Here is an 18,103-nt window from a genome sequence, read left to right on the forward strand (position 1 = left end):
AGATAATGAGGAATATATCCTAGCAGTCCTTCTGTCTGCACCTCAGATGAATTAAAACCAGATGCATTTGCCAATTCTGACTGAATACTATTTTGAAAGAAATTTCTTGTCAAATGATTAGAAGTGTTAATGCCTTTGAAAAGACTTGTCTAATGGTCATGCTATTATACTGATATATAACAACCACAGAAAGCATATTATATTCCCCCTGCTATTTTGAACTGACAAGCTCCCAACTAAACAGAGTTATTTAACCTCCAAATGCATGACTCTGAACTCATTACTCAGTACTGCACAAATCTCCATATGTTCTCTTGCCTCAGTCCTTAAGGGTTGTTTTGCAGGCAGAACTGGCTGGCCTTGATCTTCCACTGTATCAAAGAATTGCCAGCTCTGTCAGCAGTACATGTGCTAGTTATTCATTAAAAATGCATATGCACTGCATAACACCAGCTTGTTGGCTTTATCCTTGAGATTACCCTACAGCTAACCTCTTCCCAACCTTATAATTCCTCCTCACATACATGTTGTCATTTTCCCTTTAGGGAACTTCACTGTGTTACAACTAGCTTAGAAGATGAAATGTACATCAGGGAAGCTTTCTGGTATTGTCATATGAAAAGTATTCAGTAGAGAGCCTTTGCTGCTCCTCTGCTGTCTTCACTTCTTACATAAAAGGAGTATTTAAACTCTCCACTTTCTTCTGATCTCAGAGAAAACTGAGGAAAATGGGTATTTGTAGGATATTATAGGATCTTTCTTTTAACTGAATGTGGCAATGTGACTGTGGCAGATGAGCAGGATTTCTTCTCACAGTGATCTGCTGTTGAATCTTTGCTACTTGTTCTTGAGAAACTACTTTAGATGTTCATGTGAATAAATCTACTGTCAAAGTACACCACTTCGTATACTACAATAAACATTTTTTCTTCAGTGATATCTGTGAAATGAAAGATACTGACACTAGTGATGGTGGTTCCATTATGAAGACAAGTATCATTTGGTATCTTCAGTCATATCCTGTCCACCTGTACCAGGGGCTTCCATGCTTAGAAAATTGCAACGATGATGCAAAAACTTACCTCTGTCTTCTGAAATTAAGATGTCTGTTAGGTGAAAAAGTAGCATGCCTATCACAGCTGTAGGGAAACCCTACTGTTTTACTTGATATAGTAAGAAGTTTTGCCTCTTTATTACTTACGACAGTTCTTCTGCATGTTTGTTCTGCTTGAAGTAATGAAAAAGCTTAACTGTTTTTTCCTGACCATTTATTGTCTTAAAGGGAAACTTCCACTGCAGAAAATATTTAAGCTATATATTTGAAATAATTTTGATTTTAGAAATGGAGACACCTTGAAAACTCACAAAAGCAGATTTTGCTGATTTATTTAAAACAGAACAGAACCTTCATTATTGTGAGAAGGTTCTCCTATTGGTTTCACATGATACACTTGATGCCCCTCTGGTTTGACTTCTACTTTTCTGCTCTCTCCTACCAGTTAATAATAGTGAAGTCAATCCATGTGTGTTGAAAAGAGGAAAATTAAACCTGCTCCATGGAGCATGTTCTGAGGGATTACGTATTGACACTGGAGAATACTTTAAAAAAAAGATATTAAAAGCCCTATTGGCATGGTTTTTAAGGCTAATGACTGCCTTGGATTGAGCCAGAGGTAAATTATGGATGTTGTAGTTCTGTGATTCAGTTTACAGTTTAATAGTGTTATTTTTTAGAAATAGTGTTGTTTTTTAGAAATTAAAACTTCTCTCAAGCTTTCCTGGAGCATGTATCCTTTCAACACTGAAAGGTGCTGAGAATAGCAATAAGATACATGACTGGTGAACTTATTTCTTGAATCTGTTGTGAAGTTGGGGGAAATGGAAGAAATCCTTGTTATGTTTACTGTATAAGATTTATTAGCAGTATTGTATTTCAGTGCATTGCTCTTCCATTCAATCATTACTTAATGGCAACCAATTAATGGCTACCACGTAGATATCCAGAATTTTTAAGGCTCAAAGTAAAAGAAGTGGAAAGAAATTATGAAAGAGAAGACAACAATTTTATTTTAGCTGTTCATACTTGCTCACAAAGCAAAATAAAAACAAACCTGGAGTTATTTGGTATTTTGTTTCCATGATCTGGATACAGGAAGGTGCAATTACAGGCTAATTGCATCGTAATCTCAATATTGCTGAAGAATGAGCTTGTACGTTTCAAGCAGCTTCACTCAGCATGGAAGAACACAGATCCTCACTGCATGAGGGACTTCATTTCTGTGATCCACATACCAGTGCCTTTTATTTCTGATTTAGTAGATGGAAATTACATTTTAAAAAGCTCCCCTCCTGAACAACCCTATCATTCAAAAATTTTTTCAGTCTCTCACTTTGAGAAGCTGAAACATCCAGGTGTAGGTAAGGTAACGTGACACCATTATTCACAGAGCAGGTTTTTAAAATGGGTGATGCAGAGATACTTATTTGATGTCAGTGACACTATCTAACTATAATCACAGGTGTTTGTGGCAGTGTGCTGAAGCTGTGAGAAGGTTTTTTTGGGCTGAACTTAATTTTGTGAACAACTGCTTTACTATGATAATCAAAACTACCAGCTCTGAAGAAGTAACCATACAAATAATTAAGAAACTCTTACATGTATATGCCTAATTCTCTACATGTGGAGATCCAAACAATGTTTTTCTCAAATACTCAGTGTTGAATGTTTGTGTTAGTATGTGTGCAGGGCAAATAATGAAGTTTTCATTCCAAACATTTTCAAGGATAAATGGTGTTGGAAACACCATTAGGTTATAAATGGTGTTTATATAAATATAATATTTATATAAATAAATATAATATATAGAATATAAATATATATAATATATATAAATATAATATTTATATAAATAATAACAGCATTAGGTTGACAAGTCAACTTCCCTCACCATGGCTGCACATGCTTCTGCCTCATCCTTGATCCAAGTCAGCTAAATACTAAACAATTGATGGTGTATCATGACAGCTGTCACAATACCAACAGAAGGGGAGGAAAAAAATAAGGTTTGGGCTGCAGTGTTTTTCAAAACGCTTATATTCTTCCTGTTAAGAGAAAGGGAGATGAATTTTTTCCTAGTAGGAAAGGCTGTGTTTTTGTACTGTACTGCAGAGTCCAGCTTCTAGGGTCTGTGCTGGCTGGTATCTGAATAGTGCAGTGTTTTGGTGAGCCTCTGGCTTGGCTCTTAGCCCGTCCTGCTGTCTTTCTGCTTTGTTGGTGTGCTTGGATGGCTTCCAGAGCTGTGTCAGTTGTAGTCCCGCTGGCATGGAATTGGAAACAACCTCTCTAGACAATGACACTGGTCTTTTTCTGCCACTTTTGGAGGGGAGGTTTTGCATGCTATTGGTTTCATGACTACAGCAGTACAGAGGGTACATGGTTCTTTGCAACAGGCTTAGCTGGAATTCATGGGCCCACATGACAGACATGTAATTGCCTGATCAAGGAATAAGGTTGTGTCATTCACCAGAGTTTACTTACGGAAATTTTCATCTTATGAGCCGTTAGTTTGTTATTTGTTCTTTTGTTTTCAAATGGAAGTATTCTTTAAGCACTTTATGGTGTACAAAACAAAACTGATAGCAAATTGTTGTTAAAATCCCAGTTGTTTCACTTGTGATGGTCCCAGGAGTCAGGCTTAGTTTGGAGGACTTCATGGGTGAAGGGAAAGAGGGAAGAGGATTGGAAAGGATCCTAGGTCTCTTCCCTAACAGTTCTCTTGATGCTTTGTTGGTATCTTTTTTTATTCACTTTTTCTCCTGCTCTTTACATCTTTACTTTTATTTGCACATGCTTATTTGGGGCTAGCTGTATATCTGGAAAGGAAGAGGTAGGCTATGCCTTTGCACAGAGGTCTTGAGGAAAGAACTGAGACTACAACATTTATTTCTGCTGGGAAGGAAGAAATGAGGAGACTATTTTTTATCTTTCTGATCCCTTACTGTCAGATGGGAGTGTCTCCTCCAGATAATTTTTGTTGTGTTACTCTAAAGTAGTATGCATTTTATGTGCAACACAGCTGTATTTTTAGGTATAAAGCAAGGGATTTTGTGCTACAGGGCTCTACATGCCTAAGCTAAAGAAGATTATTTATTGTTTTGTTAAACAATAAATAGTAGTTTTGTCCTCTACTGCTTGTTTTCCATACAACCATTTCTTTCCAAGAGTATCATCCCATACACCAATTGTGCAGTTGTTGTATGTGTGTTAAGGATGGAGGAACAGGACTTAGAAATGGGATTCTATCAGTTTGTGGTAATTTGCATCCTATTTTGGGTTTTTTAAAAATCCTTTGGTGTTGTGACTAGTTTTGGTTTGTGTTGTGGGTACCTTGACATGCAGCATTGTGCACCTTAGTATTGTGTCCTGTAGATATTAGATTGAGCCAAAGGCATCATCTTTGGTGGAAGAGATGGGAATAAAATCTCAATTCCTTGAGGCTGTAGGGCTTGTGCAGTGACCCTGTTGTTCTAGGAAGATATTCGGTGTGTGAGGAAGTGAGGGGATCACATGCATGTGTAATTTCCTTTTCTCCATATTCCCAAAAACTCTCTCTGTACTTGCACTCCCTGAAAAGCACCTCCTTTTCTGCTTTCATGAAATGCAATTTATGCTATTCTGACTTGTAAAGCTGTCCAGAGAAGGTGTAAAGCGGCAACTGTTGCTCACTGGAATATAAAGAAATATTTGATAACTGTGCCAGTAGCAGCAGATTAAGCACCTCAGTGGTTGTCACTGAACTATTTATTCAGTCATGGCATGCTTCCACACTTGAAGTGCCACAAACATGAAGATGAGAGGAATCCTGCCCTGCTCTTCTTCATTCAGTAATCCTTCCTGGAAGCTACAAAGTCAATGCAGTAGTCATTGGCCAAGGGAAGTGCATAACCTTCTAACTTCCTGCATGCCCATTCCTCTTTATGCACTTCTCTTTGGAAATACGGGGGTATGATCATCGCCAGTTTGTTTTGGTTTTGTAATGTATTTTGTATTCCTTTTTGCCAGCTGGCTTGCCTTTTGCAATTCTCAGTTCACGACGTACCCCCTTCCAGAGAGGCGTTTTCTGTAGTGATGAATCCATCCGGTATCCATACAAAGAGGACACCATTTCTTATAAATTATTAGCAGGAATAATTATTCCTTTCAGTGTAATTGTTGTAAGTTAAACTTTTCTTCATTGCTTTTGATTTCAGTGGGGGTGGGAAAGAGGGAGGAGGGGTAATCTGTTTGTACAGATTTACAAAACTATTCTGTAAGATTTCTCAACCTTAAAATAATGTCCTTATGCCAGGTGCTAAAGCAGTAGAAATGGTGGTCTGGCAAGAATAACTAAAAGATTTTCTTTAACTGAAGCCAAACAGCTAGAATTATAGAACAGAAAAATAACACATTAGAACTTTAGAACCTTAGAACCATGATGGCTTAATTCTGTCATCTGAGAGATAAAAACTTCTTACCGTATTTGTTGAAAATATGTCACAAGTCTTTTTATTTCAGGACCTGCTACATTCAGAATATCAGTGTGCATGACCTATTAAGTCAGCATTTTTTATCTGCCACAAAATCTTTGGGAATACTTTTGTAAGTGGAAGTGTAACAACAGGTACTAGACTATTTAAGAGAAAGATTATGCCTTCCATCAGATGTTATCAAAAGCATAAATAGAATAAAAGGAATAAGCAGGTGTGAAGTTCTTCCCTGGATATTTCCCTGAAGGTCAGGATAAAACCCTGGGCTCATTTGTATTTAAATTACCACAGGGGCTCACTTCATACTGCACCTGGCTGAAAACGGGGTATTTTTCTTCTTTCCTCCTCTTCACACCAGGTCAGTGAGCTGAGCAGATTGTTTCTGTGACTGCCAATTTGGGCTCTTGTTCTGACCACAGCTCCTAGCTCAGCTGACCTGTCTCAAGCATATAGTGACTCTCTATCCCTAATATTTAATTATATGCTGTCAGCTGAGATAACCTAATAGCTTACTATCTATGGACAAAAGTTGAGGTCCTACTATTACCCTGCTTGTTGCCACTTCTTGTGGCTTGTCTGAGCCAGGATCAGCTGGTGAGGCTCCTTAGCCTGGCAGAAGACAGCAGCTTTCCTTGACTATGTGGAGTGCAAATGGCTCTTGGAAGAATACCAGTGCTGGGGCAGAAAGTGGCTGGGACATGTTCTCATGAGCAGAGGGGACAGCTGGACCTCTTCAGTTAACCATTTCATGTCCTAAGTCTGACGGGGACAGCGCTCCAGTTCCTACAATGGCCCTTCATCAGGGGCTCAAGATCCCTGTCCAGATGTGGTAAAAGTCTTCAGTCTCTACTGATGGTTCTGTTGGGTGGCATCCAAACTCATCAGAGCCACACTTTGAGCAGAGTTAAAGCTTTCTTATGCCAAATAAGATTTTTAGGCATATAAATATTTATCCAAGTATGTTTAGGATCCAAAAATGAAAAGACACAGCTAAATGTAATCCTCAGTATTGACCAGCTGTTTCTCTGGGCTAATAGGTTTAAGTCAGGAGGGATATTATGATAATCTAACTCTGCCTTGCATAGGGACTACATGGATTTTTAGCAAGGTTCCAGCATAAAGGTCACCTTGCAGCTCATATTTGCTTTTGGGTGTAATTTTTTTACAAGTGTAGAAATACGTTCTGAGAATTGAAACTATGACTTGCCTGGTTTCCCTCTTCTTGGAAAAGCTGCATCAGAAATAGAAATGCTTCTCAAACAGATGAAATTTGGGGGGGGGAGGGGGAGGGTTTGTGCATTCTGTTAACTAGCAAGTGGTTTATGCTAATGATCCTGCCTTTAAGATAAGGCTATTTATTTTTTTTACCCTGTTACTACCTTTGGGTAGTCAATATTACCTGAGAGCATCAGTGTTTGGTAACAACTGCGGCCCATATAGCTTATCTCATTTCTAGAGCAGTTAAAACAGCTGAGTGAGGAAGAACAGAATAGAGCATGGAAAGATTGATGTATTGCCCTCAGTACTTGGCTACCAGCCATTTGCAGTTTAGGGATTTCCTGGGTGAGAAAAGTCTCCACTGAATATAGTTTCTTAACGGATATATTCCCTTTGAATTAGTCCAGTCTCCATTTGAGCCCATATGAATATTTAGCTAACAAAATTTCTTTTGCAACATCAGGGACTATAGTTCAGTTGATTATATAGTTTAGTGAAACCAGGCTTTTCTGTTAAGATTGCTTCATAGTCAGATGGTAAAAGCAAATATTGGTGTCCTTAACTCAGTGCTTAGTCAGATTATTGAAGATGAATATTCTTTGATGTCTGTCCAATGTAGTAATTGCACTGACATCAACTAATTTTTTGTAACGTGAGATAAGTGATCTTCTTGCAGGTTTTACAGAATGTTTTTTGAAAGGGATTCATTATGTACTGTTATTTATTTATTTGTGCTCAGCCATCTTCCTTAAGAGATTACTTTCTGCATTAGGTGTCTATGTACTTTACTGAAAACTTCCTCAGCTTTAGTCCATGTTCTGGTATTTCTCTGCTTCAGTCAGTGTTTGGGTATGGTGGAGGTGTAAAGCTTCAGTGTCACACATCTGACGGTATTGTCTGTTTGCCTTCATGTGCAAAGCCTCTGACAAGCTGTCACTCTTTGTGCCTGGGTGGCAGTGTCTAAGTAATGGCTTCATTCACCAAAGCGCTGCTTCGCTGGGATCCAGGACCTGGCACTCTCAAGTGACAGACAGAGCCATGATTTTCATTTTTACATGATTTTTCAAGGTAACTTTATATATGTACATCCAGTTTCCCACACATCTGATCATCTGTATGAATTGATCCTTTCTCTACAGAACGGGACCATCTGGGTCAATATCCAAATTATCTGGAGTGAAGTTCTGTATTTGGCATAAGCAAAAACTTACTTTCTGCAAAAGATTGAGTTGCAAGAAAACAAAATTAGATCTGCTTTCTTGTCAACACTCGGTATATGTTCCTTGGTAATGTATGGTGAAAAATCCTTGGAAAGACCTTAGTAAGACCTGTCTTTCCCTACTCTCATTAGTCTTCTCCCCAAAGGATTTAATTTCCATGAGGAATAGGAAATTTTTGTTGAAACATCTTGCCTTTCAGATCTGGATATAAAATCTGAACCCTTCAGAACAGCTTCTGGCTTAATGAGAAACCTAACAAGCTTTAAAAAATTTTACTCAGTAGAAGTTAGTTGAAGAAGATGCAATGTAAAATGAAGTTCTATGGGAGAAAATGTTTCTAATTAGGGCCATGCCAAGTAATATCAGAAGGCTTTGTTTTAATGGGTATTAAATGATATGATTAAGTTCAACATGAGGTAGGGTAAAATAAAAGGGTGTTTCTCTTCTGTGTGAAAGTGTTTATAATGTTTGGACATGGTTACTGCTGATTCTTGGAAAAGTTAAATTTTCAGATTAATGTTTATAAGAAAATAATTTCTGAAACTGTATGTGTGAGTATTAACAAGAAGAGTGTAATACTTTTCTTTTAAAGTTATTAACTTGTTGTTCTTATTTCTCTTTCAGATAATCCTAGGAGAGACTCTCTCGGTCTTTTATAATAATTTACACTCAAATTCATTTGTCAGAAATAATTACATAGCCACTATTTACAAAGCCATTGGGACCTTCATTTTTGGGGCAGCTGCTAGCCAGTCGTTGACAGACATTGCCAAGTACTCCATAGGTAGACTGCGTCCTCACTTCATTGCTGTGTGCCAGCCCGACTGGACACGGATAAACTGCAGCCTGGGCTACATTGAGAACTTCACTTGCCATGGGGACAAAGCAAAAATCAATGAGGGAAGGTGAGTCTGACTAACCTTGTATACTTGGTTATATAACATTTGTTAACCTGGGGCAATGAGTTCAGTAATGCTGCTGCAGTTTTTGTGCTTCTCCTAGAATAAATTTATTGCAAGGAATTTTAAACATTAAACCCTGTCTAGACCACAGGGTTTTTTTCCAATTTGTGAAAGCTGTTTTTTCTTAATGTATAGATAAATGTTTGATTGTGTTTGTTTCCGCTTATGGGTGATTTTCTTTTTTTTTCCATTTCAGTTGGCTTTTATTTGTGTTTCTAAAATGTTTGCATCCCAATAAAGAGAAGAATTTGAAATCTGCCTTAGAAATTGGATGTAGAGTAGCAAAGGAAATGTTTTAGTTTTGGAATGAAAACATATGAAAGCTGCACATCCATAAATATACACAGGACTATTAAAATCACTCTATTAATCGTTCTCATTAGTGAGAATTTTTAAATCTTGAATACTTGTCTGCCAGTTCAGTTGCAACAAAGTACTGTGGAAACAAGAATGAAGCCTCTGATACTTCAAACTTCAGTCATTGTACTATAACTTATGTTGGAGTGCTACTGGAAATGTTAGAATAATTTAAATTGCTTGAGCTTTCTGTGATCTTACCTTTACAGACTTCTTTTTCCAGAAGTTCTATACAGTCTTAGTCAGAACTTCGCTTTGTGTAGTTTTTAAGTAGATGTGTGTAGTTTTGCTCACTGTTCTTTGTACTCCTTTGCTCTTCTGGTTTATGTTCCTTATAATTTTCCAGTAGCATGCATGGTATTTTTCAGTAGCCATAGAAAAATGTTGATGAAATGTGAATAAGTGTTGGTGGTAGAGGAGCAAGTGTATGGATAGGCAGTAGAATAGTGTGCTGGGTATATGTGGCAGCAGATACAGGGGTGGTTTCTTTGAAAAGCTGCTGTGTCACACAGAACCAGTGCCAGCCAGCTCCAAGTCTCTAGCTTAACTTCATGAGTCTAAAATGCTTCTTAAGTGTAAAGAGGGCTGTGGAGAAATTTCGAATTGGTTGTAGCAACTGAAATGGTCCTGAAATAATCTTCTTGTGTTTTGGGGATGCTAGAAAACAAGGGTTAGCTTATGCTTAAACAAAAAAATATTTTTGGGGGGTATGAGAATAGAATGGGGGAACAATGGCATAGTGATCGCTTACCTTGTATTCTTCTCTGTATTTTGACATCTCAGACTTCTATTTGGAAGCAAGATTGTTTTTGTCATCTCTTAACTGATTGGCTATTAGGTTTGTATTTCCAGCTACTGTCATGTTCCCCTTTTCTATTGCTACTGTTTCCCCTATAGAGTGATGTGAGAGGGCTCTCCTGGTTGGTCAGAGCTTGCCTTGAAGTGTGTACTTGCTTGTGGGGCTTTTGCTATCAGGTGAGGCTTTTGCATGCACAGGAAGGAGTAAACAAAAAGTTAGCAAGTAGTCAAAGAAGGGTAGGATCGATTAAAGTGGGACGTTGTCCTGTAGAGGTGTATGACCTGGATGCGGTGATCCAGTAAATCTTTCAGTGTTTCTGGTGATGTTGGGTCATGTGCCCACACAGAGACCAAGTGCCGAAGGGCATTAACCTTTCAGTTAATAGCCCACTTAGAAAGGGGAGGTGGATTGCTGAGAGTTTTTTACAGGAAGCTGGAAGAGGTCAGTAGTGTCTAAAGCTATAACTGAGAGATGAATTTCTATATCAGTTGACAAAATTATTAGTGGCACACCTAGTACCATCCACTTTCATTTGCATAGATTGAATAGGCAGGTAGAAATCGAAAGGAAGAATGAAAACAATCATAGTGTTGCATGTAGAATCATAAATTCTGAATTGAACCTATTATTCCTCTATAGTAGTAAAACCTGAGGTGGCATTTGAATGTTTTTAAAGATTCATGCTCAATTGTACAGTCAAAAAGACAAACCTAATATTTTATGATGTCATTGAAAACAATGAAAACAGTGTAAAAATCCATTGTGTGCTTCCATTGTTCATACTGTATTTTCTGATTCTCCTCCCTTCTCATTTCTTCTTATGATTTTTTACTAATCAAAAGTATAAAATAGTTTTGGTATGGAGCATTGCTGAGTAGATCACATGTCTTGTTCTGAAATAGAATAAGTGTGTGTGTGTGTTGAAGAGATGGGTGTAAGATGGAAGGTTCTAAAGTATACTTTGGAAATGGTACAGAACTTAGGTAATCAATCAGTGTTTCCATTTCCTCCTTACCAGTAAAACTGGAAGGAGAAATATTTGAAGTAATATATTTTTTCCACACGAAGATTAAGGAGTATGCTGTGTAAGTTCTTTATGGTGCTGGGATGTGTAAGTTTGGTTCAAAGTGGGGTCAAAACACCACTTGCAGGAACTTCTAGAAGATTAACCTCAAGAAAACAGCCTGTGTTTCTGGAAGCCCATGAGTTTTATGGTCAGAGGCTGAGAATGTTTTAGACAAACATATTGCAAATGATGTTCCAGTACTGTTTTACGTAAATCTGATGTTTCTAACACTTTGCATATAGCTACAATGTTATAACATGGGAGCATAAGAGAAAAACAGTAATTAGGTTTTATTGTTTGGTGGAAACAGTATTACAATACATGCTCGCTTTATCAGGAGTATAAACCAGTGGATTTAGGATTGATTGTCTAAATGAGTAAAGTGCCCATAAGTTAGTTAGTTTCAGTGACGTTTCACTTTATAACCTGAGGTTAGTAAGGGTGACTGAAGCATCTTGCTTGCTATACGTCATGCTGAAAGCAGTCTTTTTCAGGTTTAAATACCTTAGGTTCTCCTTGACAACTTTTGTAGTATGTATGCACTTTGATTACTGCTGCTGGCTCAGCAAAGCAGAGGATCACAAACACAGTGGTGTGCTTAGTAAATCTGATTCATGTTTGTTGACAGATAGCATGTAAGAGTTGGCACATTATGCATCCAAATTTGTAGCACTTAAAGATCTTTTAAAAAGGCATGGAAATCACTGGTTATATAAAAAGATTCTGATTAAACATTAACATGTATTTTTTTTCTAGTTTTGCCTCGTTGTAAAACACTTTCTTCAGGTGGTGTTTGGCATTTAAGCTAGACACAGAAGCTTGCAATGAGCTACTCAATGTGACTCCTGAGGTAAAAGACTTGTACAGAGGTGCTATCTCAAGCTTTTACTGAGTTGTTGCTAGGTTTGATGTCAGCTAGTTTTGTGTAGAACTGTGTAGTATTCCCTCTAAATAAATATTAAGAGTAGTAGTAACTCAAAGGTGCCTGGCATGTCTTGTTTTAGTTACAGAAAAGTAAATTTGATATAGAAGTACAAGTTTTAGTGTCTATCAATGAAGAGAGATCAGAGTCATGGTGTTCTGTTGTCACTGGAGTTTGCAATTAGCGTGTCACTTTTAGTGTACTGGTATATACTTTAATGCTATAGAATTGCCTTTAAGTTACTTTGCTTAGCATCTATAAAGATAATGATTCAATTGGCTCTTTTCTCTTTCAAATAGGCAAAAAAGGGCTCAGTAAAATAGGTAGGTGTGCCAGGCTATAACCCGGAAAAGTGGGTGAATGAGCAGTGTTTACTAGTCTCTAATCTCTTTGGCTTTTGCAGCTTCCATTTTTGCTCATCTTCCTTTTCTTCTGGCTTTCCACTGCATGCCTTTGCCTGGCTTTGAGTAGATTAGCAAAATAACCACATTCCTCAAGAAGCAGGCAGATAGGACACACTACATTATACATTATACATTATACAAGATACATCGTTATTGGTAGCTAAGGCATATTTCCCAAACCTGTCTGCTCTAACCAGTCCATGGCAGATTATTTAAACATCCTGTTTGTTAGCTTTCCTGCATCCAAAAGACTTAACAGAAACCACAGATGTTCAGCAGCAGTTCTGAATTTGTATTCCAGTGTTCCTTTGGTGAATATACTTTGCTATAGTTGCTGGTTGTCTGAAATGAGTGTGCAGTGAGGCTTGAGAGTGTAGTAGAGTAACAAAGGAGAACATCAAGAGCCGCTCTTTTCCTCTACCATGTGAACACTTGATTGCTCTGGAATAGACTTATTTTTTAGCATCTGGCAGAGGGGATAAAAGACAACTTTATAAGGTATTTGTTCAGTTAAGCTGAAATATATTGTGCTTCAAGATTTCAAGACAGAGATAGTGTGCCCTCTGACACTATCACTGGGGTGTACTGAACCATGGTGTAGCAATATTAGCTGGTGGCTCCCAACTCATTTTGGCAGTCAGGAATTGCTAATTCAACATTGGTTGCCTTTGTGGAGATAAGCATTTGTAATCTCTAGGAAGTAGGATCTGGAATCCAGTGGACACACTTAACCAGGTGAACCTGAACCTGATAAAGGTCAGTGTTAGTTGTCATCTTAAGCAAAGAATGAGAAAAGAGTATTTTCTCTTGGTTGTAAAATTTAATCTCAGAAAGAGTAAATGTATTAAGTTAGGTTAAAAATCTTAAATAAAGGCTCTGTTGATATTTTTTTTGAGGCAGTTGAGAACTTAGTAATGATGGTAGGTGTTTCTCTTCAGTTTTACTAAGTTTTTTCTACAATAAATAAAAACTAAAACAAAATCAAACATAACTCCCTAAGCCTTCCCAGAAAAAAAAAAATAGTCAAAACTGAACAAAAACTCTACAAAATCAATAAAGAATTCCCAAACCAAACTTCTGGTACTGACAAGTTGTATGTGATTGAAAAAATATTTGAATTAGTCTTATTTAATTATCAAACAATGTAGCAGGTGCTATATAGAGCTTACAGTATTTTTAAAACATAATTTAGGATTGTGCTGTCACTTTGAGTGTGTATAAATATATATAATTTTATAAACTTGGCAGCACAAACTGCACATTAAAGCCTTGTGTAAAGGTCAGGTGTATAGAATCTGATACTATTTAAATTTACGTTTTATCCACAAAATGTTAAAAATAAGTGTTGTGGCATAAAGTGTGCTGTACTCCTACGCAGTGCTGCTGAATAATTTCACAGGGATGATAATATACTAGGGTGAAATAACGTGCTAGTTAGTGCTCATGCACATGATGCCTCCCTAGAACTTGAAAGCTTCAAAGCATGCTTCTTTTAATTTTCTTGTTTTGAAATAATTTCCTGCAGTAATAATGTAGGAATAAAGTTTATAATGTCTGTATTCAGCAAGGAATGAGAAACACACATTTGGTAATGCTGTATTGAACTTACAACCCTTGAAAGCAAAAGCCTTTTATTTCACGTGTTCCTCTTCTTGAAAGTTTGATATACCTGGTTTTCTGTTGTGGCATGGTGGGAATGTAAGTCTCTGAAACAGACTAACTGGGACAAATTCACTTAGGGGATACATGTTTAAGAATCAGTTCGCATACCTGGTAACTGGGTTATAAAGTTATTCTTCATAGTTTCGGATTAACGTGAAATATGTAGTTTTACACCAATGATGGTGAAAGCTATTTTAAAAAAAAATCTTTTAAAAATGTCACAAGAAAAAGGATTAAATTATTCCAGAGAATAAACATGCTGGCTTCTCTTGCTTCTCCTAAAACATAATTTTCTACCCTTTTGAGTTTCCCCCATTTTTATTAATGTCCACATCATCTTGAAAACTGTAGAGATCTTGTTACAGTATCTGGCAAGAATGGGATAAATATTTTGTTAATGTGGAGGTAGCTGTGAAGTTTTGACAAAGCTCTGTGAACACTCATCCATTTTTTTAACCATCTGAGGGACATGCTGGCTCTTCTACATGGCTTTTTAGAGGTATCTACATAGACTCATCATGGCATTGTCTGCCTTCTTCATCACCACTGGCTGTGTGTCCCATTGACCCATGGGCTTGTCTTGCTTTTTAGTAATCTTGGTAAGATCTTCTGTGGCTGGATACTACCTCTCTTCTCTGAACTTTGCTACTAAGCATGAAGACCTGGGAGGCTGGAAAAGATCTTTCTAATTGCTGATCTGCTTTAATGCATTTGTATTTTGTTTTTATGCTTCTCCAGCTGTATCTTAAGGTGACTTAAAAGGAGAAGAGTCAACATATGGTTTAGTTTTTTAAAACCTTCAATTCACTAACTTTTACTCTGAAGTTTATTTATTGAGCTCTCATTTAAGGTGCAGATTTGGAGGCATTCCTGTCTCTTAAAACATCTACTCTAGAGGTATTGCTGGCTTGTTTTGGTTCTTCTTTTGAGATGCAGATATGAGGTCTTTTTGTTACATTCATATATAAGATCTGGATCTTATAAATGCCAGATGTCCCTTTGTGATGGAATTTTATTGTCGTTATGGACTGCAACTGAAAAATCTGGATTGAATTTCAAACCTGGGTAATTGCTGGGTCCAGTTTTTAAAAAATACAATAAAACTTAGTCTTCAAGAATGCAATTCCAGTCCTTATTTCACATTTTGGAACTGATATATTGATACTACTTCCATAACAATGCAGTTTCAGTTTGTTTGTTTGAATTGAAACAATTCAGTTTCAGTGTTGTACAAGGAGACAGTATAGGTTTCTGAAAGTGGAGGGGTCATTCATTAGGGCAAGAAGATGCATGTAGCAAACATCTCAGGCCCAAATTATTTGATGCTCTTTAAAATGGAGGAAACAGGGCAATTATACACACTTAGCAGGGATCTATATTAATGATGTAAACCAAGCAGCCTTTTTATTCCAGGAGTCTAAAGTGCTTAAGTATCCTGCTCTTAGACATAGAACAGTTGCAGATGGCCATAAACATAACATGTTCTTCTTCAGTCAATACACTGCAAAGCTGGGAATGGGAAGGAAGGGTCCAGATCTTTTCTAGTGAAGGATGTGAAAATATATATTTAAGCAGTCCTTGGAAAGACCATCCCTTCAAGCAAACAGTTTTATGTATGATGGCAAGTTTCTAACTGAGCAGTTAAGACTGCATACATGTGATACTTGCGTGCATACATACCCCGTTTTGCTTAACCTCTTTTTCTGAACACACAGAAGTAGTGTGGATGATCTGCAAATGAGTACTGACAGTGGATGTATTTAAAGTGGTTGCTGTAATTATCTTCTCTAGTATATATTGTAAAGAATTTCTTGTTAAGACCTTTTGTAGCTGAAGTTTGAATGATGTTGTTAACCTATTCTGAGAACACGCTTTAATATTTCAGAGCTTCAGAATGAAGTTAGAACAAAATCATTACTTATTGTTCACAAAAATCCATCTTTTCCCTTAATGGGACAAGTGAATATGAAGGAGGAACAGAGCATGGTACGAATATTCGGAAAACGAACTGAATGCCAGCATATTCACACAGGTTGATGATGGCCTTCTCTTCTAATGATGCTAAATATAGTTGCAGTTTGCTGTAGAGTTTGTTGTAGCTTGTTGCTTTAATGCTAAGGTAAGACTAATTCTTCTCAGTATAAATTCTTGTACAGTATAATATTTTTTTCCTATATATAATTGTCCTGGGTATGTGCTAAAGGGCTCTATCTACCTGCTTAGGCTTCCTGGGTTTACTAGAAATTTTTCTTGAAATCAGTATTTATTACATTTTAGCTGAGCAGTGCAGGTTTGTCAAAATAATGCAATCACTAACTTCTAGGTATTTTTGTTAGATATGACTTTTTTTAGCTCCTTTTGCTGAGTATGGATGTTGGGGTGAGATCAAAAAGTTTAGAGTTCTGGGTTGGGACCAACACTGAAAACCTCCTGACAAGGCAGATTCAGGAATCTGTCCAGGAAACTACCCTTCCTGGATCATTTGTCAGCTCACAAAGCACATACATAGAGATTAAACCTTTGAACCTGAAGTGGTAAATATTGCACCATATTGGAGAAGACTGCTACTTCAGAGGCACTCTGTACAGTCGTCTGAGCTTTTTTGGCCCCCCAAAAGCAGACCTGCACAGCTAGCAAGGATGTGTATGTGTGTGAAACACTTCCTTTTAAGTTAAACTTAACTTTGGATATTTGTAGTTCTCTAATTTCAGTCTGTCAGTTTTCTGTTAGTGGTAACAGATAACGCAGCTGTCAAGGTTCATAATCATAATTGCATTACTAATGTTCAGATTCATATTACAACTCAGATGTCTAAAGGAAAAAATAGTTCTCTGCTTCAGTTGATGTATTGCTCCCATGCTTACTGTGCTCAAAACAAGCTGTGTGTAGTCTGCCATTGCAAACTCAAAATGTAATCTTCAAAGGAAGTTTTTAGGAAATTAGAGCTGACTGTTTTGACATTGATAATTTATTTCAACACAGTTGCCAAGGTGGTGCCCTTTACCAATCATTTGCCAGGAATTTGTCCACTTTGCTCATAGCTCTTTCTCTGCTTGTAGCCCTGCATGAGCTGTGAGTGCAGTTGAATCATTGAGCAGTTCCCAGTAGCAGGGCACCCCTGCCAGATGGCTGGTATGGAGCTAACCCATGTAACTTTGTTTCAAGTTCAACCAAACTTTTGAAATTCTTATGTTGTCTGTTTTATGTACCCCTTCAAAACTGTAACTGTGTTAAAACAAAAAACAACTACAAACCCAAAAAACCTTTGCAAAACTTCCGAGGCTTAGACATTATTTACTTCTATTTTAATGAATTTAATGAAATTATTTTGTTTCATTAGATAACAACTGGTTTGGTCTGGAATTTTTAAACTTAAGTCAAGAGACTGAACTTCAAGTTAACCCATCCCTATGAAATAACCTGTCTGTCCCCCTCCTTGTCTGTCTGTCTCCCTGCCTGTCCGTACTGGGAGTATTTCTATAGTGAAGTATTATTTTGCATTAAAATTAATATTGGCTTTTATAAAATGTACCAAGAGTCTGTTTTGAAACTTCTTAAAGCTTTGTCATAAACCAAACTGCATTTAATGATTCAAACATAATTGAATTGATTATTTTTCGTCTGGCAGTTTCCATCAGCACCATGAATCAGAAATTTCTGATGTGCCAGAGACTTACTACGTATTTACTAGGAGCATACTGGTATGTTGGGTATAGCACTGATTATTTCTTTTATGGAGCTTTCAACCTGTGAAGTGCTATACACTAATGAAATTTCTATGTATAGGAGTTTTCCTTGGAGGCTAGTGTATGAGTTCTCACATCTGAAAATGTACATGCAAAAAAACCCCGAAAACCAACCCAACAAAAAACAAAAACAAAACAAAACAAAAAAAAAACCACAAAAAAACCCACCCCAAAACACAAACAGCTGAAGCAGCTTGTTGGATACCAAGACATTTGAAAGG

General features: G+C 37.2%; 1 protein-coding gene across 2 annotated transcripts in view; it reads left to right on the forward strand.

Moving 5' to 3' along the window:
• The window catches only part of PLPP1 (phospholipid phosphatase 1), a 60,997-nt gene that overhangs the window by 22,069 nt on the left and 20,825 nt on the right, over positions 1 to 18,103 (forward strand). Inside the window, exons 2-3 of one of the 2 annotated variants that reach the window (XM_014259876.2) lie at positions 5,063 to 5,214; positions 8,589 to 8,869. In XM_014259876.2, the coding sequence (XP_014115351.2) occupies positions 5,063 to 5,214; positions 8,589 to 8,869 (433 nt within the window). The remainder of the gene's footprint in view (positions 1 to 5,062; positions 5,215 to 8,588; positions 8,870 to 18,103) is intronic. The other variant, XM_005531157.3, reaches the window with a different exon arrangement.

This window comes from Pseudopodoces humilis, chromosome 4, assembly GCF_049639895.1.
Source record: "Pseudopodoces humilis isolate 2021_Gansu_Grassland_sample_001 chromosome 4, ASM4963989v1, whole genome shotgun sequence".
In the NCBI taxonomy this organism is placed as follows: domain Eukaryota; kingdom Metazoa; phylum Chordata; class Aves; order Passeriformes; family Paridae; genus Pseudopodoces; species Pseudopodoces humilis.